This window comes from Taudactylus pleione, unplaced genomic scaffold (assembly GCF_031769625.1).
Source record: "Taudactylus pleione unplaced genomic scaffold, aTauple2 ptg000218l, whole genome shotgun sequence".
In the NCBI taxonomy this organism is placed as follows: domain Eukaryota; kingdom Metazoa; phylum Chordata; class Amphibia; order Anura; family Myobatrachidae; genus Taudactylus; species Taudactylus pleione.
Genome location: NW_028284620.1, coordinates 6,299,063 through 6,322,488, shown reverse-complemented (window position 1 = coordinate 6,322,488; position 23,426 = coordinate 6,299,063). Strand labels below are relative to the sequence as shown.

Here is a 23,426-nt window from a genome sequence, read left to right as displayed (position 1 = left end):
TTCTGCAGCTGCTGTCCGCGTGTCTCCTGCAACAGTGCAACATTTGGATATATCCTGTCCGAGGTCTGTGTTTACCTCTGATTGGGATGCCCTCTCGGCTTATGGATGTTTCAAATTTGATGAGGTTTTTACAGAGATCCGTTCTTCGCTTCCAATAGACAAGTTAAAGTTCCGGGACTTATCCTTGCAGTACTTCATGACCCTTTTTATCTACTCTCCGCTGCCAGAAAGTTTACAGTATTTATTGCTTCCATGCTCCATAGTGTGTTCTTGGGGAGATGGGGACGGGACTATTTATATAATCCTACAAGAGGCTGAGGCCTGGCCAGATTAAGATTAATATTTTGAAACCTAATATTTTGCTCTAAGGTCTTTGGATATTTTATTTTTGTTTATTATTATTTATCCAGTTGTTTGAATTACTAAATTACTCTGCTAATTTGGTTTTCATATATAAAAGTATAATGCTACGTATTTTATATGGAAGAAACACCATTCCTTTAAAATGTGGGAGAGCTGGGCAGAACCTAGCTTAGGGTCATTAGTTTATTGCTCTCATCAGATACATGGGTTTCTGTTATCCTGTATTTCTGGATGGAGGGAGGGGGGGTAGGTAGTTAGTGTATGGTACTTAGGGTAGCTTAGTGTGTTTGGGGGGTATTTAGGGATCCAAGTATGCCTGAGTTGGGGTTGGGTTATACAGGGTGGTGGGTCCAGGGAAGGGGTTGTTTTAATAATTATTTTTATTTTTTAGGGATATAGATTTTATTTTGATATTTGGGTAGATGTGGATGTTTTATTATTTTGATCTTACTCTGTATTTTGATATGCAATTTTATGTTTAAGCTAGTTGCGGCAGGTTGTATGTATCACTTTATTTTGAATACTGTATTTCTCTTATCTCCGGATTTATGTGCTCGAATGGCGCCTTTGAGTCCCTTTTGTTCTAAATATATATGATAAGGAGTATTCCATATATCCTGTTATTCTATACCATAATATACTATTATGTGCAATATTACACACTTGCTCATTGTATGCTATATTTATTTTCCATATTTAATCCTGCTTAATTGCTGTATATTCTGTTTTTGTTTTGTATGTATGTTAAAAAAATTCAACAAAAAATGATTGAATTAAAAAAAAAATATATCAGAGGCTAAATTACAGATATTAAGACCTATACTACCGTACTCATATATTAAAATTTGATCCTGTGAAAATGATATGTATTCTATCAGAAGTGGATCTTAATTGAATTGCTCCTAATTGTTTCTTGTCTTAAGGATCTGTATGTGGTATTTTATATAAAAGTTTGGTTATATATAAAAAAGCCTATTAAATTTCAGAGGCTAAGTTACAGACATCAAGACCTATACTACTGTACCCATATATTAATATTTGATCCTATGAGAATGAGATGTATTCTATCATAAGCGGATCCTAATCCAATTGATGTATAGTCCAACGTCCTTCTAAATCTAACTTTCCTGATAAAGTATTGTAAATTGCTTTTACATGGACTCGTTAATGGTTCACTGGACAAGCTCATAATATTATTATACCAATGAAGGTCTAATAGAACATATCTACTAAGAGAGATAATTGATTTTATTACACGTTTCTCTATTCATGATACACTCTATTCTTATCTCTATATCTTTACTTTTAAACATATCTAGCAGATTTTTGCCCATCATTGGGATTCTTTTTAATGTATATTTATTAAAAGTTACTTTTTATTTTAAATTAGAATTTTTAATTTTCGTGCGCCATCTTTATAAACATTTCCTCTTGTAATTTGGCAGCACCGCCAACAACAATACTTATTCTGTAGTATTAATGCTATACCAATATTACTATATGTCAATATATATGCAATATCAAATTGTGTGCAGGTGTATGTGTGCATTTCTTTTGACTTTTAAATATGTCCCAACATTTGTACGAAAATAAATATTTCCAAATACCTTTAGATACAATTATTATCATAAAGCACAATATACCACAGTCCACTGCAAATGTCTGATTGCATTACTAACTAAGAACAGCACCAGACTCTATCTTTCACTTTATATGTTCTATTCACTTACCTGCTTCAACACAGATACCATCCACCTCTGCAAATCACACCCTTTGCAGATGTTTACTACAACTATTCACTTATCATTACATTGGTTATTATCAAAACTTTTCCTCCGCCTTCACTTCCAAACATCCTCCCAGAAGGCTCTCACATGAAAATGTGAAATTAACATTGCTGCCGGGACATTCCCATCATCCCCTGATCACTGCCGTGCCTTGTGCGAATGAGACCCACTATACTCATACATCTACTCTATGTTTCCCCCACAACCAAACACTGCTGACTGAGCAGGTATAAGCGCTTCTTGTTTATACTGTGTGAGAAAAGTGGCCTAAACAGCAGTGGGAAATACATTACCAGCTGTGCACACTTCTCCTCATTTCCTTTCCGCTCCTTCTTTTCATTTTTCTTTCTGAATATTTCTTGCAACTGAAAACAAACACATGAAAAGGGACTAGTTGTAAAATGACAGCCCGGCTGACTGTATGTAAGTAAATCAATGTGATTGTACTGTACATCAACTAAACAGCAGTTCTATACTGTATCCCTTACACTAATAAAAATAACACAGGAAGGAAGAGAATATGTAATGTAGAGAACAGTAGAATGCTGATTATACAAAATAACTGGGACCAACTTCAAGGGTAGTTCAGAGAATCAGTTTATTAGGATAATTGGACATGTATTAAATTATGTACGTGTGCTGTTTTCTTTGTAATTTGATGATACATTTTGTTTTTATGGACTAATATGACATTAAATATTATTTTGTGGGTTTCTGGATAATTGGTGTTTGGATAGTTGGCATTATACTGTAAACGTTTTGTTTTTCAGCATAAAATTAGTGCACCCTCATTATAGCAAATAAACTGTTTTAAATACAAAATTAATAATGTACTAATGAAAGTGCACTGGTCACTTACACCCAGTTTGGGGCCAAGGCAAGTAATGAGCATGTTGCCTATTAATCAGGTGAACTTCTTGGGAATCTTGGTCAGACCTATAAATAGGAGTGTCTCCATTCTGTGTTGGTGCTGAATGCATTCTAAGTGGGTAAATATATTAAGTTGTGTATATTTTAACAAAAATAGGTGTGTTTAATGAGATATCTAGTTTCTGACAAATAGTCTATTTACAAAGTATAAATTGTACTGTTCTTCAAAGTTACAGTAAAAAAACCCACAAACAAACAATAAAAATAATGACATTGATACATATTTTTTTACATTTACAAGACATATTCATATGTTACCTTGGTGGCATTGGTGGTACAAAACATTTAATGTGTACTTAATCCCTACCATCACTGCAAAATGCTTGCATTGCTGGTTATATATAGATTTGATATGTATTTAACTCTTGACGACCAATCTGGCTCTGCATTTAGTCCGAATTAATATTCTGAAAGAACTAGTGCTAATCTGGGGAAATTCTGCACTGAGAACCGGCAACTCAAATATCATCTCTCCACACGGAGTCATTTGTCTGCATGGAAGGCACCAAGCATACCTACAGATCCCTTTTCATGCTGTCAGCACAATTCAATTAAATGATTAAGATTTTTTGGGTGTCTATAAGATTCCTGTGTGGTGCGATTTAAATCATTTCATGACCAATGTGCAACTTTTTGGGGGGAGCTCACAAGAACAGAAAATTTTGTTGTAATGTCACAAAAGTAATAACAAAATCTACTGAATCTCACTTTAACTCTTTTGCATCAACTCTTTTTCTTTGTACAAGAAAAAGTCAAAAATACCCAGTGCACTAATGAAAAGAGACCCTGAGGAATTAAGGTAACAGCCCGCGACTTGCAGGTAACGGCGAGTTCCCAGTGAGTCTGACCAATGTTTTAAAGTGGCAATCATTTAAAAGGCAAAACCAGGTTGGTTTTGCCTTTGAAATGATTGCTACTTTAATACATTGGGTAGACTCACCAGAAACACATTTACCCCTGAGACCACTGGCATTTCCTCATAGAAATCTGGAAAGGCAATTGTTTTGGAATTTATAACATTTTATGTATTTTTTTTACTTGTCATATCCTAACCCAATTTATAGCAAGAGCATATGTGTCTGTCAAAGGGCAAAGGTGTGTGAAGCAGGATGGCCGTATTTGCATAGAAACAGGAGTTTGCGCAGGATTGTGAAAGCAAATAACAAAGTATCATTATAAGCGCTATCGTGTACACGGTCATATATGATCTCTTCCCTTCCTTAGTTCTTCTTTTGATTAATTGTTGGGAATCCTTTTTAGGCATTTGCACAGCAACAAAAAAAATCTCACATTTGATGGGCATTACTGACACACTGCCACCAAATTGTACAATAAACATAATTACTGTTTAAGGTGCCTTGACCCATGTGCTCCATGACAGGTATGTACTGGAAAACAAGCATTGCTTGCAGCTATTATCCAGAAAGCATAGAGCTTAGGGATTTTACAGATACTTTGTAGCATCATGCTTAAAATATGCTCGTTTAGCCCTTTATTTCCCTATTTTGGTCCTGTCATGGCCCATGAAATGATTTACCAGTGCTTCTTGCAGTGACAATAGGAGGAACCTGTGCTTGTGCCTTCTTAGTGGAATAAAGAACAATGATTGATGGAAATTTGGACCAACAATCCAGTTAGCCATGTCATACTAGAAGCAAACACAGTACTCAGACATCAAGTCAACAAAAGCTGAATTTGCAAACAATACATCTCTCCTTTACCAATGTAAAACGGCGATGGGGCTGTCGCTGGGAAATTAAAGAAAACTGTCTGTTGGTTTAGTACGTTTCTCTTGCAGCTCCATTTCTTCTGATATGTAAAACACACTCCTGGAATATGATCACCTCATACTTTCCTTGTATAGTGATGGTTTTAGGAACCTCTCTCTAAATTGCCATCTACTATGAAAGCATCAAGAATGTTTCTTTTTCACATTCCTCGCAGTCTTCATAATCCATCACTTCCAAACAAATGATCCTTTTATTTTCTTTTGCAGAGTTCATTTACTACTGCAGAAACTTTTTTGGATGTCATCTTCCATGTCTGGTGCTTTTGCTGCGAGTCATTCTTTCCCTCAGCTCTAGAAACTTCTTGTATTACAGACAGATATCGCTGACAGCCTTTGGCCACTGTTGCATGATTTAGATGAAGACAATTTAATCTCACTCAGACGTAGCCTGTGTTTTTTTATGTATACATCCCGTTAATGCATTATTACTCTGAAGGCGATAGTAAGAAACCTCAATGGTACTGGGATAGTCAATCACTGGTTCTTCGGCTGCGGTTGATTTACCAACATAAAGGGACTTGCAGAGCTGGAAACAAGTGGTCTGGGCCTTTGACAGGATTGATTTCAAATATGAACACACACTTGGTGGCCAAACTACACAGTTTTGAACATAGAGACAAGATACCAGAAGACACAGGGGAATTTAAGATAACCGCATGCACAAGTTGGCAGCAATTGACTGCAAACAGATTTAGAGGCATGCCTTAAAGTGGCCTAGACACCAGCCAACTCCATAGGGGTTGTTAGATGCAGAGAGGTGATGAATGGAAATAATGAGGACGTATTGTGGTTGGGATGATGAGCAATAGGGGTGGGGGTTGATAAGATGGTTGGTGGTTGCATGATGAGTAACAGGAGTGGGAGGGTGAATAATAAAAAGGATAATGGAGAAGAAGGTTGGAAAATTATCAGGGAGTGTGGGAAGACAGTGGTAGAAATTAGTTATAGTGATATATATCAAACTAAACTAAACAAAAATCAAAATATTTTGCACATCATGGCGGAATGGATTAAATCATGCAATAAAATTAACTATGTTTTAAAATCATTTGTCAGTGCAGCTTTGGTATAATATACTAATCCCCCCCCCCCCCCCCCTATCTGTTTTATACAATGTCAGGGGAGTTTGGAAGGGGTGGCTGGAGGGAGGGCCATCGTTTCTAAATCTCAAGATATATACCGAGCAAGCTGGAAATGCCGTAATTAGTGGCACACTGATGTACTATGGCCAAACGCACATCTCTGTAATAACATTGATTGAGTAATTGATCTCTCCAAGAACAATAACTTCACGTTACACCACAGACTGCGTGTGAGGCCAGCATTAGACAACCACATTATAAACAAATAGGCAACTCTTTAGCCTCTATTTTTCCCGCCACTTTGAGACGAGCACAAGGGCTGGTCAACAAAGTGTCCTAATTAGCATCTGTAACACACAACTATTTCACAGGACAGTCTTAGATTTTGTCATTAAAATTGTTTTGTGTGGATTGCCTCAGTATACATCAGGCTGATGGAGTACATACGTAGAAAGGACTGGTGGCAAAGGGTTTCTGCAGCTGTTTTTCTGTACTTGGTACCTTTATGAATGGATTCATCCTCATAAAGAGGGAAGGCAATTTTCTCATTATTTAACTAGCAGGAAGTGCAAATGAGAAGGGGGGTAACATGACAGATAATTAAATTAATAAAATAGAATTACTTGATTGCTAGACAGTATCGAAGACTATTTTGTCAGTTACAGTTTGTATTTAGAACTTTCACAATATAGAAAAAAAGTTAAATATACAAATATAAAATATACAGTAAATGCAAAAAAAAAACCAGGGTAACATTCATATAGTTCGATCTCATTGTCAGCACCCTTATAAAGTGCTAGTAGTAACAAATTATGATTATACTGTGGCAGACTCCACTACATGTTGTCATAAAGCCACCCATAATTTTAGGTGGATTCAATGGAAAAGCATCAAAGATTTATGTGCCCGTATTGTAAAGACAGTTACTGGTCTGTACTGTAAAGACATTAGGGATTTAGTGTCAGCATTGTGCTTCCAAAAGATAGGATGGCCTCTGTATTGTATATCAGTCCCTAGGATGGTCTCTGTATTATATATAGGTCAATAAGATGCTCTCTGTTTTGTATCCTCCATTATAATGCTCTTTGCATAGATGTATCTTGCTCAGGAGTCTATTTACTAAGCAGTGTTAGGAGACAGAGTGAAAAGTGATAAGGTGCCAGCCAATCAGCTCCCAACTGTCATTTTTCAAACACAGCCTGTGAGGTGAAAGTTGGGAGCTGATTGGCTGGCACCTTATCACTTTTCACTCTGTCTCCTAACACTGCTTAGTAAATAGACCCCTAAGCTTTGCTAAAATCGCGCAAAAGACTCCTCTTGTCATAGTATTGGATAAAATGGTATACAATGTTATAGGCCCCTCGTAATGTTCAAGTTCTATCAAAACATGCCTGTTCATCTACATGAAATAGTCGAGAAAATAGCACTTTCAATTACACAAAATTTGCACTAATATTTGAGCAAAAGTAGCATAATATCAGCCAAAAGTGGCATAATAAAGTATTAGTATAAAGTGCTATGTTAAGTCAAGTACAGTAATGACGGCAGTGCGAAAGCTTAGAGCAATATCTGGCGCCACTCTAGTGAATGTGTCACCCTGAGAGCAAAGCTGAGTCAGGAGACATCTGTATTTCTTTTCATTTGACCACTTGAATGTATTGTAGTGTACTGCTCAAATGGGCTTTGTGGTGTTTGATTAAAACTGTATGAAACAAAAATGATTCATATATTTCATTGGCTGTATAAAACCATACCGACGCAGACATTGTTCCACCACAGCCATTAGACTATGGCTAAAAATCCCAAGTCTGAGAAAAACTACAATGTTTTTCATACTTATTTAGAAATGGATGGTAAACTAGAACATAAGAAAGGCATTTATATATTTTAACATTTAATAATAATTTTTTCTATAATTTTTTTTGTATAGTCTGCAACTGAAAGCCTGGACTGCCAGTGCAGTGCTCATGTGTGACTTGGCAATGCCAGGTCATGTATGCGCAGAGACTCCTGGCACTGGCCTAGAGAATACTCTTACTACTGCCAGCCGTTATTGCCGGGGAGCTGACCTATCCATTTTTCTTGGTAAATTGACCTGAAATAGATTTTGTATAGCCACAATGAGCAGGAAATCTTTTTTTAGCCATTAGAATATGGTTAAAAATCCCAAGTCTGAGAAAAACTACAATGTTTTTCATACTTATTTAGAAATGGATGGTAAATTAGAACATAAGAAAGGCATTTATACATTTTAACATTTAATAATAATTTTTTCTAGAATTTTTTTTGTATAGTCTGCAACTGAAAGCCTGGACTACCAGTGCAGTGCTCATGTGTGACTTGGCAATGCCAGGTCATGTATGCGCAGAGACTCCTGGCACTGGCCTAGAGAATACTCTTTCTACTGCCAGCCGTTATTGCCGGGGAGCTGACCTATCCATTTTTCTTGGTAAATTGACCTGAAAAAGATTTTGTATAGCCACAATGAGCAGGAAATCTTTTTTTTCAGGCTTAATAATACATAGGCCCCTATGACACTTTGTTTTAAGAACATAAAGGAAATAAAGTAAAAGAAAGGTGGGCAACAGCTGGCTATAGAGCATATATTGTTGTACTGTACAGTAGGTCAAATAAATGCAGTGTGTGTTTCCCTGCATAGAGCATTTCACAGTAACACTATGAGTGCTGTTTTGTTTATTGTGGGGCAAGTCTTTTGGCCAGGACATAAAATGTCAGCTATTTTTGTGGCTGTTGTGAGTCAACACATCTCTGTGTGGGACAAGTGCCAACATCAAGTTGTCAGCTGTTTGGGAATTTCCTCATGTTTGCAGTATGACAATTACACCAAGTCCAACCAACACCAACATGCTGACTCGTCAATCTGCCCTCAGCGTAGATTCAGGACTTACTTTCACTGGTTCACAGCCAATGGGAAAGTTATTCTGAGCTTGAATGTCAGTGTAATCACAGGACTCTATATTGCGTATTCAAGATGTGTAACAAAAAACAGGATCACATGGCTTAGCTTTAAGCTAGGTACATTATATTTGATGTTTTGATCATACTGATAATTGGGACAATTTTTCAGCAAAATCACGGTCCCAATATCTGTGCTGCACACTATACAATTAAAATGAAATACCCAGGCGCATTTCACAGTGAAATTGCATATGTCCACCCACAAGGATGATGAGGTAATCAGGAAAAATCATAGGAAATATGGGAAGATTATCGAGAATGCCCACACACTGCACGATATCGGAAAACTGACGAGATGTTCGGATATCGACATATCGGATAATCGAAGGAATGTGTTTGAGAATGTTTTCTAACCATTTTATCAGTGAAATGTTGACAAAAAAAATTGCTCATACACACTATACAATAAATGAGGTCGATCACCTCATTACTGACATATTTGTATAGTGTGTACCTAGCTTTAGATTTATATATTTTATGGATAATTGCTGTTTGGCAACACCTCAACCAATTCAAAATCAAAAACACCAGCAGCATCATACTTTTCAAACTTCCAAAACAAGCTCAGAAATACTGAGAACTTGCTCAAACTCTGAAGCTGCCACACACATAGCGATATTTTACCCGATCTGGCCGATTCCGACACATTGGAACAACAGATCGTGTAAAATAAGGCCAAATCCTCAATAAATCGTGAGTCCCCACTCACGATCACGATGCGATGCGCGTCCTCGCTGGTCGCACATCGCATCGTCAGATCTGCCATGCAGTAGGGCAGATCTGACAATCTAGGAGACGATGCAAATCGAAAGTCTGACTGCAGGAGAGATCGTATGAAGATTGGACACCAAATTGTGTGCAGACCGTGTAGAGAGCTGCCGGGGAGAGTTTCAAGGGAAATCGTACACAAATCGTACACATCGGCTGATCGTGTGCAGATCGCCATGTTTGTGACCAGCTTAATATTCTACAACAGTGATATATCTTGCTATTTTGTTAGTGAGACTCCAATGAGGTTGAAACGTTTCATGAACCAAGGAAATAGAAAAATTATCTTCTAACAACTTAAATACACTTAATAAATAAACTTAAATAAGTACAAGGGAGAAGTGACCATCTTGTGCAGACACTGAAAACTCTAATGGGAACATATCATTAAAAACAATACAGGTTGGGTGACTCTACATTCAGTTCTGATAAAACACACACAAACCAAAGTTGTTGAAGTGGAAACAAATGTTTGAAAAAAAAACACCAATGTAATGCCATCCATTGTTGAGACGACTGGTAATTCATTGTCCAATATACAACTAAAAAACACTCACCAGCCCCTGTATAAATTTGCGTAAATGTGTTGCTTGTAGATCTTGGAGACAGGACTCTCCGGAGCCCAGGTAGGTTCATTTTTTAGTACAGCAACTTTCTAAATCCTTGAGTGCCATCCTGGGTGTTTGTTTGGTGCACACCACCACCACATCTGAGACTGTTCATATTTGCATTAATAGAATTGGCAACGGGGTGGATGATTTATATTGCAGTAAGCGCCGAACTCTATGATTTTATATATATATATATATATATAAATACAATAAAAAATGTGAACCTTCATGCATGCACTGATTATAGATAATTGTTCGAACTGTGTAAACATCGACATTCATCCATCTCGGAATCAGGCCCATAATGCCGCTATCTCGGATATAAATGTATCTGCCTCCCAGTATGCGTGTGTTCACAATTGAATTAAAACACCCTTACTGAGTTCAGCCAATATTAGAACACCCCTTCCACATGCCACTTCCCCAGACGCAAGCTGGTGCATGTGCCAGGAATACATAAACCTGCATGAGTACATATGTGGATAGCTCCTATTCTGGGATGTGCACAGCAATTTCACACACGATACACTCCACTAATGTAGACAGTACTCACTGTGCATTAGGCACAGAAATGGGCCATATAATGTGTGCTTCTGTGTGTTCGGAAGGGTTTCTGTGTTCATACATTTGCCCCATGGGCAGAATATAAATGTACATACAGTAGCCAGGTGCTTCACATAATGCAGGATGGGAGATAACATTTAAAAATAGGACCTGTCCCACTATGACCATGGTTCATCCCAGGGTGTAAGGCAATGGACAATACAAGCGTGCATAACACATTTATTATTATTATTATTATCCTTTATTTATATGGCGCCACAAGTGTTCCGCAGCGCCTTACATAGTACATAGAACTAATAAGTGAACAAGAAACAAGTAACTTACAGTACATTACAGTGCAGGACAAGGACACGATTTATATACATTGCTGCAATATCGATTAAAGCGCTCACAATAAGCAGCAGGGAGTCAGCAGTCATGTGTTAGGTGCCCTTATGGGGAGTAAAGAGTAGAAGAAAATGTAAAGAGAAGCACATGAGGGAAGAGGTCCCTGCTCATGAGAGCTTACATTCTAAAGGGGAGGGGCAGACAGACAGGCGTGACACAGAAGAGGAAGGTAGGGAGGAAAGAGCATGAAGTGGGTTAGGATGAGAGCTGGAAGGCCTTGATGAAGTAGTGGGTCTTGAGAGCTCGTTTGAAGATTTGTAGAGAGGTGGAGAGTCTGAGGGGGAAAGGGAGAGCATTCCAAAGGTAGGGAGCAGCACGGGCAAAATCTTGGATGCTGAAGTGGGAGGAAGTAATCAGTTGGCAAGAGAGGCGGAATGCATTTGTTGAGCGAAGTGGATGGGTGGGAGTGTGAAGGGAGAGAAGGTCAGAAATGTATGTGGGAGAGGATTTGGTGAGGGCTTTGTAGGCGAGTGTAAGAACCTTGAATTGGCATCTGAAGGGGAAGGGGAGCCAGTGTCGGGCTTGAAGGAGAGGGGAAGCAGATGTAGAATGTCTGGAGAGGAAGATGAGCCGAGCAGCAGCATTGAGAACCGATTGTAGTGGAGAGAGATGACCAGTGAGTGGATGAGGGTTTTAGTGGCATCCTGGGTGAGGACGGGTCTAATCCTGGAGATATTTTTTAGGTGGAAATGGCAGGACTGCGAGAGGTGCTGAATGTGTGGTTTAAAGGAGAGGGAGGAGTCTAGTATAACTCCAAGACAGCGCACTTTGGGGCTAGAGGAGATAGTTGTGCCATCAATAGATAATGAAATTGTGGGAAGTGAGGTAGTGGAAGAGGGTGGGAAGATGATCAGTTCAGTCTTAGACAAGTTAAGTTTAAGGAAGCGCTGGGACATCCATGAAGAGACAGCAGATAGACAGTTGGAGATACGGGGTAAGGAGAGGGGGGAGAGCTCAGGGGTGGAAAGGTAAATTTGAGTATCATCAGCATAGAGATGATATTGGAGGTCAAAGAAGTTTATGAGTTCACCTAAAGAGGATGTATATAGGGAGAAAAGGAGAGGTCCAAGAACAGAAACTTGGGGAACTCCTACTGTTAGTGGAAGTGGGGGGGGGGGGGGGGGGAGAGAGGAGTCATGGGAGGACACAGAGAAAGAACAATCAGAGAGGTAGGAGGAAAGCCAGGAGAGGGCAGTGCCATGTAAACCAATAGAGTGAAGGATTTGCAGGAGGAGAGGGTGGTCTACAGTGTCAAATGCTACAGAGAGGTCAAGGAGAATGAGCAGAGAGCAGTGGCCCTTGGATTTGGCAGCAAGGAGGTCATTGCTGACTTTCATGAGGGCAGTTTCAGAGGAGTGCAGAGAACGGAGGCCAGATTGAAATGAGTCAAGGAGAGAGTGGGAGGAAAGAAAGGTGGTAAGGCAGTTGTAAACAATACGCTCAAGGAGTTTGGAAGCAAAAGGGAGAAGAGAGATGGGTCGGTAGTAGGAAAGTATGTTAGGATCAAGGGTAGGTTTTTTAAGAATGGAGGAGACAAGGGCATGTTTGAATGCAGAAGGGATAGTGCCAGATTATAGAGAGAGATTAAGGAGGTGAGCAAGATGGGAACAGGCAGAAGAAGACAGGTAACAGAGGAGACGGGAAGGGATAGGTTCAAGAGGGGAGGTGGAAGGAGGGGAGGACCGGATGAGAGCCATGACTTCCTCTCCAGAAACAGGGGAGAAGGATGTCAGAGTTGGTGAGGCAGAAGGGGAGGAGTAGTCAGGGAAAGGAGGGGGATGAGTGCTTAGGGTCTGATGGGATATGATGTCCTCACATATGGAGTAAATTTTAGATGTAAAGTAGGTGGCAAAGTCAAGTGCAGAGAGCGAGGAGGGGAGGCGAAGAGGGTAAGGGCAGAGGAGGGAGTTGAAAGTGGCAAAGAAACGCCGGGGGTTTGAGGACTGGGAAGAGATGAGGTTGTTGAAATATGTTTGTTTGGAGAGGGACAAGGCAGCACTGTAGGATGAGAGAATAAATTTGAAATGGAGGAAGTCAGCCTTAGAGCGTGATTTTCTCCACTGATGCTCGGCAATTCTTGAACACTTTTGCAGTTACCTGGTGCATTTGGAATGCCAGGGTTGTGGTGTGGATCTGCGAGGGTGAGTAGTTATTGCCGGAGCAACAGAGTCAAGAGCAGAAGTAAGGGAGGAATTGTACAGTGAAGTAGCTTGTTCATGACAGGAGAGAGAAAGGATAGGGGAGAGAAGAGAGTCCAGCAGGGAGGAAAAAGCAACAGTGTCAATAGCCTCAATGTTCCGCTTAGTAATGGTAGCCTTAGGAGGTAAAGGAGGGGAAGGAGAGAGGGATAGGTTAAAAGAGAGAAGGTTATGGTCAGAGAGGGGGAATGGGGAATTGGAGTAATCAGAAATATCTCAACGGTGAGTAAAGACCAGGTCAACTGTGTGCCCACTCAATTGGGAGGGTGATGAGGTCCATTGGGCGAGACCAAATGAAGAAGTGAGGGTAAGGAGTTTAGCTGCAGAGGATTCTGTGGGAATGTCAATAGGAATACTAAAATCACCTAGGATAATGGAGGGAAGATCTGAGGAGATAAAGTGAGGAAGCCAGGAAGCAAAGTTGTCTAGGAATTTGGAGGGAGAGCCAGGGGGACGGTAAATGACAGCTACTCTGATGCTTACTGGTTGGAAGAGGCGTATAGCAAGAACCTCAAATGTGGGGAATGTAAGGCATGGTTCAGAGGGTATTAGCTGGTAGGAATAACTGGTGGATAGAGGGACCCCAACACCACCACCATGGTGGTGACCCCCAGGCCGGGGGGTGTGGGAGAAGGTGAGGCCCCCAAAGGATAGCACAGCAGGAGAAATGGTGTCAGAGGGTGAGATCCAGGTTTCAGTAATGGCTAAGAGATTCAGGGAGTTGGAGATGAAAAGGTCATGGGTCGGGACCAGTTTATTACAGACTGACCTGGCATTCCAGAGGGCGCAGGATAGAGAGATAGCGTTAGTGGGGGAGATGTGAATAAGATTATCCGGGTTGCTGTAACGTGGAGGTAGGGGTGTATCTATCCATTGGCCAGGATGGCACTCGCCAGGGGTGCCGACCAAAGGGGGGGTGCCGTCCGGCAGTGTCACCAGCATCCAAGGGGTGGACTACCTCCGCTAGTCCCCCGGACCCACAAGTGTAGGGCAGACCGCAGTGAGAGCGGTCTGCCCTACACAGTTTACAACACACCAGCCAGCGGCGGCTGTGTTTGTTATAACAGCCAGCCAATGAGAGTCAGACAGACTCTCATTGGCTGCTGCGTCGTCCACGGAGGGAGCTGGCTGGAGCTCACTCATGAGCTCCGTCTTCTGGCTCCCCCAGCAGCGGTTGATGGGAGAGACGTCATGACATATCTCCCATAGTGCAAGAGAAGAGCTGGGGCTCGGAGTGGACAGCGGCAGTCACGTCAGGAGCGGGGATCAGGTAAGTTGTATTTTTTTTTCTTCTGTGTGTGTGTGTGTGTGTGTGTAAGCCTGGCACAGCAGGGGGGGGGGCACTGTATAGGGGGTGGCCGCTACTGAGGGCACTATATGGGGGGGTGCCCGCTACTGGGGGCAATGTATATGGGGGGCCGCTACTGGGGGCAGTGTATAGGAGGGGACTATTACTTGGGGCACTGTTTTGGAGGGACTACTACTGGGGGCAGTGCAGCATAGGGGGGATTACTACTGGGGGCACTGCATAGGGGGGGAGGCAGGCGCCAGTCCATTATATTGCCAGGGGAGCTTGGATCCCCTAGATACACTCCTGCGTGGAGGTAAGATTAATTTGGGGGACCGATATGAATATAGTTTAGTGATGGTGCGTGCACCTGAGCTAGAAAGGGAACCTGTAGGAGGTGGGCAGGGAGGGACATGTGGATGGCAGTGGGGTGAAGTGACAGGGAGAGGAGTGTAGGAGGAGGGTTTGGTGGTGGGGTAGTAGTACAGAGGGGGGTAGAACAGGAAGAAAGTGGAGTAATGGGAAAGGAGGGAAGAGTAGGCAGACAGAGGAGGGGGGAGAAGGGGAGGAGGAGGTGGAAGAGATAAGGGGGAAAGGATGGCAGAACAGAGGGTAAGGTAGAGAGTGAGACTGATTGAAGGAGGGATTTGTAGAAAACCTTGTCATGGCGTTTATAAGTAAACAAGAGGAATGAAATTTGGAAATGTAAATGAAATATGAGTGCGAGATTTGTAGAAATGCAAGTGACAGAACAGTGATGGTAAATATGTATGCAAATTAACAAGTTTGTTATTGAGATGAATAAAAGTGGGGTTCTAATGTGTGCAGAATTTTAATAATAATATAGAATGTAAGCAGATATAGGATGTGAGGCTAGGCAAGATGGCTAAGATAAAAGACAGTGGGCCTGATTCAGAGCCGGACGCTATTTGCGGACGGTCGTTCTAAAAAAGGGGCCGGATATTTAAATTGTGCGCTCGCTCTTTGCAAGTGTGTTGACGCCTCTATCTCTGAGCGAGCGTTTGAAAAATGCGCTCGCTATTTTGCAAAGAAGCCCCTTTGCCGTTCGCATCACACATCATCTCCGGTATTTATTAGATTAATCGGGAACATCGAAAGGCATCTAAACTGCTTGCAGTGGTTGCGGTAGGATTTTCTTACCGCTATCACTATGAGTAGTTTAGGCTAAAAGACAACCAAGTGACGTGGTCGATGACGCTCCTTTACTAATTATACACTCCCATTAAACGCCATTTTGACCGTTAGGCACGCCTGCGTTCAGATCTCCACTCCCCCGTTTTCAAGCACCTTCCCCTGTTACCACCCACAAACAGTACATGCTGTCAATCAAATTAGCAGCCCCTCGCTGTTTTACGAGCGCACGATTTCCGACCGCAATGACTGTTTTGACCCATATGCATGCGCAGTTGTGCAAACATCGCTCAGAGCGAACGAGCGGCCGCTTACGAGCGGCTCTGAATCAGACCCAGTGTTTCAAAGTGGAAAGATGTAAACTGACATGGGAACAAGTACGATAAACATTGAGATGCATGTGAGAATCAGAAGGCCAGCATTATTAATAGCAATAGAAGTGTTGTGTGCCTTGATTGCACATGGAATCCTGTTGTAACAGTCCTGAAACTTTAGACCGTTGAGGTTTGTTGTTTGATGGAACTTAGAGTTTCCTCCTTCTGTTTCTCTTCTAGGTCTAACGCTAAAGTTTTGCACTTAAAAAAGATTGCACTTTGAAAAACTGCACCATCCAGCTATCCAGCCTAGATACTGACACTTATACAGAGATGAAGGCAAGTGTGGACACTAATTAATGAACACCACCCATTGGCCATCCAAAAGGAAGCTAGCAATAAAAATGGCTTAAATCAACAAGGAACACATACCAAACATCAGGGGCTAGAAATAAATCAAGCCTTCACTTCAGTCAATAGGCTGAGAGAATCCTTATAACAATGTTAACTATAACAAATCATAAGCCATTAGAAACAATAGCATAAGGATTCAGTAAAGAATAAGCTAGTTACCTATAAGTATAATTAATATAGCAGGCACAGGAGGTGGAATACTCTGCAGTCAAATTCAGTTACCTATAAGTATAATTAATATAGCAGGCACAGGAGGTGGAATACTCTGCAGTCAAATTCAGTTACCTATAAGTATAAATAATATAGCAGGCACAGGAGGTGGAATACTCTGCAGTCAAATTCAGTTACCTATAAGTATAAATAATATAGCAGGCACAGGAGGTGGAATACTCTGGAGTCAAATTATCTAACGCTGAACAGATAGTACTGGAAATACATATCCCTAACCATAAAGGTTGTATATTTAAAGATTTTCTGAGGGGTATTATTTACAGATCAAGTTAGGGTACTTTTTGGAAGGTAACCGGAAAAGAGTGCCCGTTACCCTCAATGATTTTTACCCTGGTGACTGAACCCTTATTTTCAGTTATCAGATACACAACACAGGTTCCGGGGTGCTGGTGGGCGACAAAAGCTTTAATATTTCATGGTTTGCAGTCAATATCTAATATGCAGCCTCAGATCTCCCTGCTTCATGTATGTAAGGTCATGCATCAGCAAACAATCAAAATTGGGGCCATGTGTCTACATGACTCAGGATAAAGACTGCCTGGCTTCAGGTTGTAACCTAAAATGCCAGCAAAACAAATAAAGAACTTGTGGGTCAACATACAAGTATTTATGCCAGGAGAATTGCCCTTTACTTTTCTATACTCCAGGATGAGCTGGGTACATGCCGACCAGTGATAATGCAATGCCTGGACCAGTCATTATAGTTGAATGAATATTACCCAGAAATGGTATATATTTTTTAAACATTCCGAATTTAATACCATTTTCAACAGCAAAATCAAATTAAGGAATGGCAGACCTACACGGGTTTCTTCCTCTCTTCATAACAATCCTATAATGAGCAGGGTGCTAAACACAGATCCCACCTCAACTCAAGTAATATGATAAACTACGGTCTTCCATGTTATGGTTCTCATTGATTTCTTATTCTGGCATTAGAAAAAAAAAAGAGAAATAAAAAATATGCACTGTCCATTTTTTCACCCATGTACCAGTCCACGCTATGTAAAGATGCCCAAATACATGGGCTCAGTGTTTTGTTCCTGCCCTTCCTCTTCACCTGTCCCCCCTCAGTCTAGTAGAAGAACAATGGAATACATCATATGCTAGTCACTGCTCTAACAGTAGATACTCCTTTCTATGGTGTAGGTGGAACGGTCTACAGTGTTCCTTGTCATCTCTATAATCTCAAGTATTAAAAGTCCATTAGGTTCATTTTTGTATTGCTTTTGGATAAACTTTGTACATATTAATCAGGCCAGATTTAACAATGGTCACACATAGTTCGTCTAATATGGTGAAACATGTAGGCTGTCATACTCTATCAAAATACAGTCTGTGCCTGCAGATGTTTAATATGTTTGAGCCTTGAGAATATATTTTCATAGACAATTCCACTTTAAGTAGACATCCCAACATTATATATGTTCACGTAACCCTAAATTTACTTTTTAAAAGAAGATAATTCTCTGATCTTGTACAGAATGATAACACATAATTGCTTTTGATCTTGGGAATAGCCCTGTACTTTGACTACAGACAATCCTTTTTGAAATAAAGCTATACAAGAAATTATCCATTAGAAAATAAAGAATGGCCAGTTTCCAAGCATTGCAAGTAAACATTAATCTGTCCAACCCCTTAGGAACAAATAGCAAAATAGAATGAAAAATGCATTTCTTTACTGAGTTACATGTCCTTTACTGTTCACAAACTTACCGTACCTGTAATTAGCTGTTTTCTCATCTGGATATTTTAATCTGCTCTAGTTATGGACTTAAAACCTATTTTCTTTTCTTTTGATATTAGAACTTGACAAAAAAAGTCTGTGATGTGGTTACATCTATAGATGGGAAGAACTTTGATACTGTAAGAGCTGTTGAAATGTTCAAACAGTGTTGGCAATGGGGCACAGGTGTAAGTTCCTAATACATGAGGTTGTGGATGTAGAAAACTCAACTTTCTATCAGCCTCAAGGAATGCTGGTATTTGTAGTTTAACCATGATGATCTCATTTAGCCAACATGAAACTTACCACCAAAAACTCCTCTCTGTCCACCATTTGATTCCCATCTGTGTCAAACATATTGAAAGCAATCTTGAAGCCTGCATGAGGTTCTGCAAAGTATTCCAAATAAACAGGATTCATATGAACAAAAGTAAAATGCATATTTAAAAATAGTTCTGTCTAAAGGAACTGTCCAAGATTGGGATATTTATTACCAGTTATTTACATAGCGCACACATATTCCACAGCACTTTACAGAGAATATTTGACCATTTACTTCCCCCAATGGAGCTTACAATCTCTTTTCCTTACCACATGTACACACTATGGTTCATTTTCTTGTAAGCATACAATTGCCCTAACAGCTCGGGACACTGAACACAGGTTTCAAGTAGGGATGTGCAGGCTCGGATAGGTTCGAGTTTGCACGCCGAGTTCGGATTTTTCCCTCCAAAAAAATGGAACTCAGAAAGGCAAAGGGCCAAATGTAATAGGTAGTCTATTTTGGTAGATTGCAAGTTTGGTGCTAAATTCGCAATTTTTCACAACTCTCCAATGTAATAGGGTGTCTGTTCACTAAAATTCGCATTTTTCAGAGTTACTAAAACTCCCCATTCTCAAACTCGCATCCAGATGTTTTCACATTGAAAACAATCAACTCGCCCAATGTAATAGAGTGTCTGTTTCAGACTCACAAAAAAAAGATTACCAAAAGTCCCCAAATATTAGACCTGCTTCAGGCTAGCGAGTATATCCTGAGCAGGTCAGATTAACACAGAAACATGCACATATCCATGAGATATGTATATGTTTCTGTGTGTACTTATGTAAAATGTTTTTAAATTTTAAAAAAATTACGTGCACCCCCCTCCCCAAAAGCATAACCAGCCCCGGGCTTTATAAAGCCTGTTCTGGTTCTAAAAATACAATACAAAATGCGTAGGGGACCCCTGTATATTAAGAACCAGCACAGGGCTTTGTTGAGCTGGTCCTGGTTCTGGGAAATCAGGGGACAAAACGAGCAGGGGTCCCCTGAAAATTCCAGAACCAGCATCGAACTCTATCTAGCGAGGGGACAATGCCACAGCCAGGGAAAACCTTTCAACGGTTTCCCTGGCCAAAGCATTATCCCTGACCGCTAGTCAGTCCAGGCCGGGGGTCCCTGGGGAGTTGGGGACCCCCCCAATAAAGGGGCCCCCCTCTCCAGGGCACCCCAGGCCTAGACTGCTAGCCCGGGGCTATCCCCGGCACCCTATAGCCATGGGTGCCGGGTTTATAGTGTTAGTGTAAAAATAAAGTTTCCATATTGTCTTTAGTTGTAGAACCACAAGTACCAGCAAGCCTCCCCTGCGTGCTGGTATTTGGAGAACCACAAATACCAGCATGCGGGGCATTACGGGCCCGCTGGCACTTGTAGTTCCACAACTAAAGAAATACGTAAATAAACAAACATACACAGTGAATGTAAAATTTGAATTAAACACACTCACACTCACACATACTCACCTAGTATCCGAAGTAATCCATAGCGATGTACCTGAAATAAAAATCCATACTCACCTCTCCTATGCGTCGATCGCGTCCACTTGTCCAAGTAGGCAATCCAGGGGTTAAAATAACAAACACGCAAAAAACCCGATCCATGCGGAATGAGCAAAGGTATGTGTGTACACATAACTTTGCTCCACGTAAATGACCGGGGCACACGTGTGCCCCGTCAGTGAAGGGGCTGCCAGCCAATCAGGGAGCATCTCCGTCGGAGCAGCTCCTTGATTGGCTGAATGTGGTCAGCCTGTGTCTCCCATGGACTTCTATGGTGAGAATTCCCCATAGAAGTCTATGCAGGGAGCAGCTACATCGCAACCTCAAGATTAATTGAGGTTAATCTTGTGGTTACATCAATTTATTTATTTTATTTATTATCAGTTATTTATAAGGCGCACACATATTCCGGAGCACTTTACAGAGAATAGTTGGCCATCCACCTCAGTCCCTGCCCCAGTGGAGCTTACAATCTATATTCCCTATCACATACACACACTAGGGTTTATTTTTGTTGGGGTCCAATTAACCTACCAGTATATTTTTGGAGTGTGGGAGGAAACTGGAGTACCTGGAGGAAACCCACGCAAGCACAGGGAGAATATACAAACTCCACACAGTTAGGGCCGTGACGGGAATTGAACCCACAACCTCAGTGCTGTGAGGCAGTAATGCTAACCATTACACCGTCTGTGCAGTCAACGACATTGCATCAGTGATGTTGCCACAAGATTACAGGGGTCCCCTACTCGTTTTGTCGCCTGATTTTCCAGAACCAGCTCAAAAAAGCCCTGTGCTGGTTCTTAATATACAGGGGCCCCCTACGCATTTTGGCCCCTGTATTTTTAGAACCAGAACAGGCTTTATAAAGCCCGGGGCTGGTTATGCTTTTGGGGAGGGGGTGCACGTTTTTTTTTTTTAAACACATACAGAAGCCATCACGGATCTCACTGATCTGTGATGACTTCTCTAAAACTCGCACCTTTTAATGCTACTCGAATTAAAAGGTGTCAGTTTACATAGTCCTAAACTCGCCTAAACTCGCAAATGCAGTAGCCTCGAGCTGAAAAGTTCGCAGGCTATTGAATTTGCGAGTTTCAGTACAAACTCGCACTTTTTAAAAGTGCGAGTTTGTACTGTTACTAAAACAGACACCCTATTACATTTGGCCCAAAACGTCCAGGAATGATGTTTGTCCATGTAAGATGACGTTTTGCCTCTTTCTGAGTTCCGTTTTTTTGGAGGGAAAAATCCGAACTCGGCGTGCAAACTCGAACCTATCCGAGCCTGCACATCCCTAGTTTCAAGCCGTGTCACAGCGGCTTGAACCCCGTTTCCACCGCAGACTGGACCTGGGATATTACCGGGGCTTAACTCTACCAGCGTTTGGAGATTACATCATCTCCACGCGTCAGGAAATGCGGATCTCTCTATGCTGTGAACGGGACCCAGGTCGAATGATCCAGGATACCCAGGGATTTTTTCCTAGGTGCCTTTTCCACTGAGCCATGACCCGGGTTGGCACGGCAATAACCAGGGTTTTGGTGGCGGTGGAAAAGTGGTATAACAGTCTTTCAATAAAGCCAGGATGATGAAAGTCAATTCATTCTGCTGTGTGGTGTGTTTCGGTTAAGACAGGGGACACTTAAGGCCAAATTCGGAACAAAATTTTGTGGAACACTTTTCAAATATTTTGCTCAGCTACATATATGAATAGCATGCAGTATGGATAATCTATATAATCTGTATATAAAATAACTAATTATGCTTTTTCTCACATTATTTTATATTAGTAGTTTAATTTTTTTGAATTCCAAATTATATAATATAAATAATATACTGTATATTGCTTGCCTGGGACTATTAAATGGAAGGTCATTATTAAAATACTTATTACGAGTGTTGTGTGCCTGCACATAAGTGTAAAATGTTACTGTTATTCTGCTGATAACATACATTTTATCTCCATCCTTTTGGTTCTGCAATGGTGCACCTGGATGGTCTCACAGTGTCACGATACATGGCTCCTCTCCTCTCCGGGGAACACGTAACTCAGGTTTGGGATAATAATAATTTGTATGACAAGCACGAACTGTCTTTGAGGATGGTTTGTAGACATAAGAGGCCATTAATTAGGTGGATTATCCAACACTTGAGTCCACTATTAAATCTGTTATTGCTGTATGAGGCACTGTTTGTACTGAGAGCTTATCAATCAGCCATAGAAGATTATGTACATCACAAATAAACAGCCGGAATAAGGAATATTTGGGTCTTTCAGTTAGAACTCTACACCTGGCTTCATCATTTCAAAGTGGGGAATTTGTAACTGATGACATAAAGCAAAAATAAAAATGTTAAGGAAGAATAATGCGAGTGAAAGGGGACATGGGATAAAATATTAAAAACAGTAAAGACAGAAGAGTGAAGTTAACACATACAGTATAGGAGCAAGACATTTAGAAGAGTTCATTAAAAATTTAATTACCATCAATATATGACATTGAGACCCTAATATTACAAGGCACTGACAAGGGTCCTCATGTGGTTGCCTAGATTCAGGGCATATATTCATTTTTATTGTTGGTTTTATATAGGGCACCAAATATTCTACAACACTGTACATGTTAGTAAGGAATATGTTACTCCTTATAATACGCAGGTGCCCTAATTCATAAAAAAATAAATCATTAAGTGTTTATTAGAACATGCACTATTGATATCTGATATGTTTATAAGCTTCTATAAATACTATCTGCATTATCAATGAATGGTAATGTTACCACTAACGTGGCACAATTATACAATTTCAACACTTGTTGGGAACACATACAATATACTGTACTTGTCATGCATGTGCATGCCCAGCTTTACTGAATACTGTCAAGTTTTATCAGGTGAGTACAACTGTACACACACAACTTACGCCTAGGGGACAGTACATATACAAATGGGATACAATCAGTATCCCAGAATCCCGACCGCTCTCACAATACCGACGACGGCATCCCGACTACCG

General features: G+C 40.8%; 1 protein-coding gene across 3 annotated transcripts in view; it reads right to left on the bottom strand.

The window, feature by feature from the left end:
* MICU3 (mitochondrial calcium uptake 3) overlaps window positions 1-23,426 on the bottom strand; it is a 177,725-nt gene that overhangs the window by 63,215 nt on the left and 91,084 nt on the right. For all 3 annotated transcript variants that reach the window (XM_088478741.1, XM_088478742.1, XM_088478743.1), the window contains exons 6-7: window positions 18,893-18,975; window positions 2,444-2,515 (exon numbers count right to left, since the gene is read on the bottom strand). In XM_088478741.1, coding sequence (XP_088334867.1) covers window positions 2,444-2,515; window positions 18,893-18,975 — 155 coding nt within the window. The remainder of the gene's footprint in view (window positions 1-2,443; window positions 2,516-18,892; window positions 18,976-23,426) is intronic.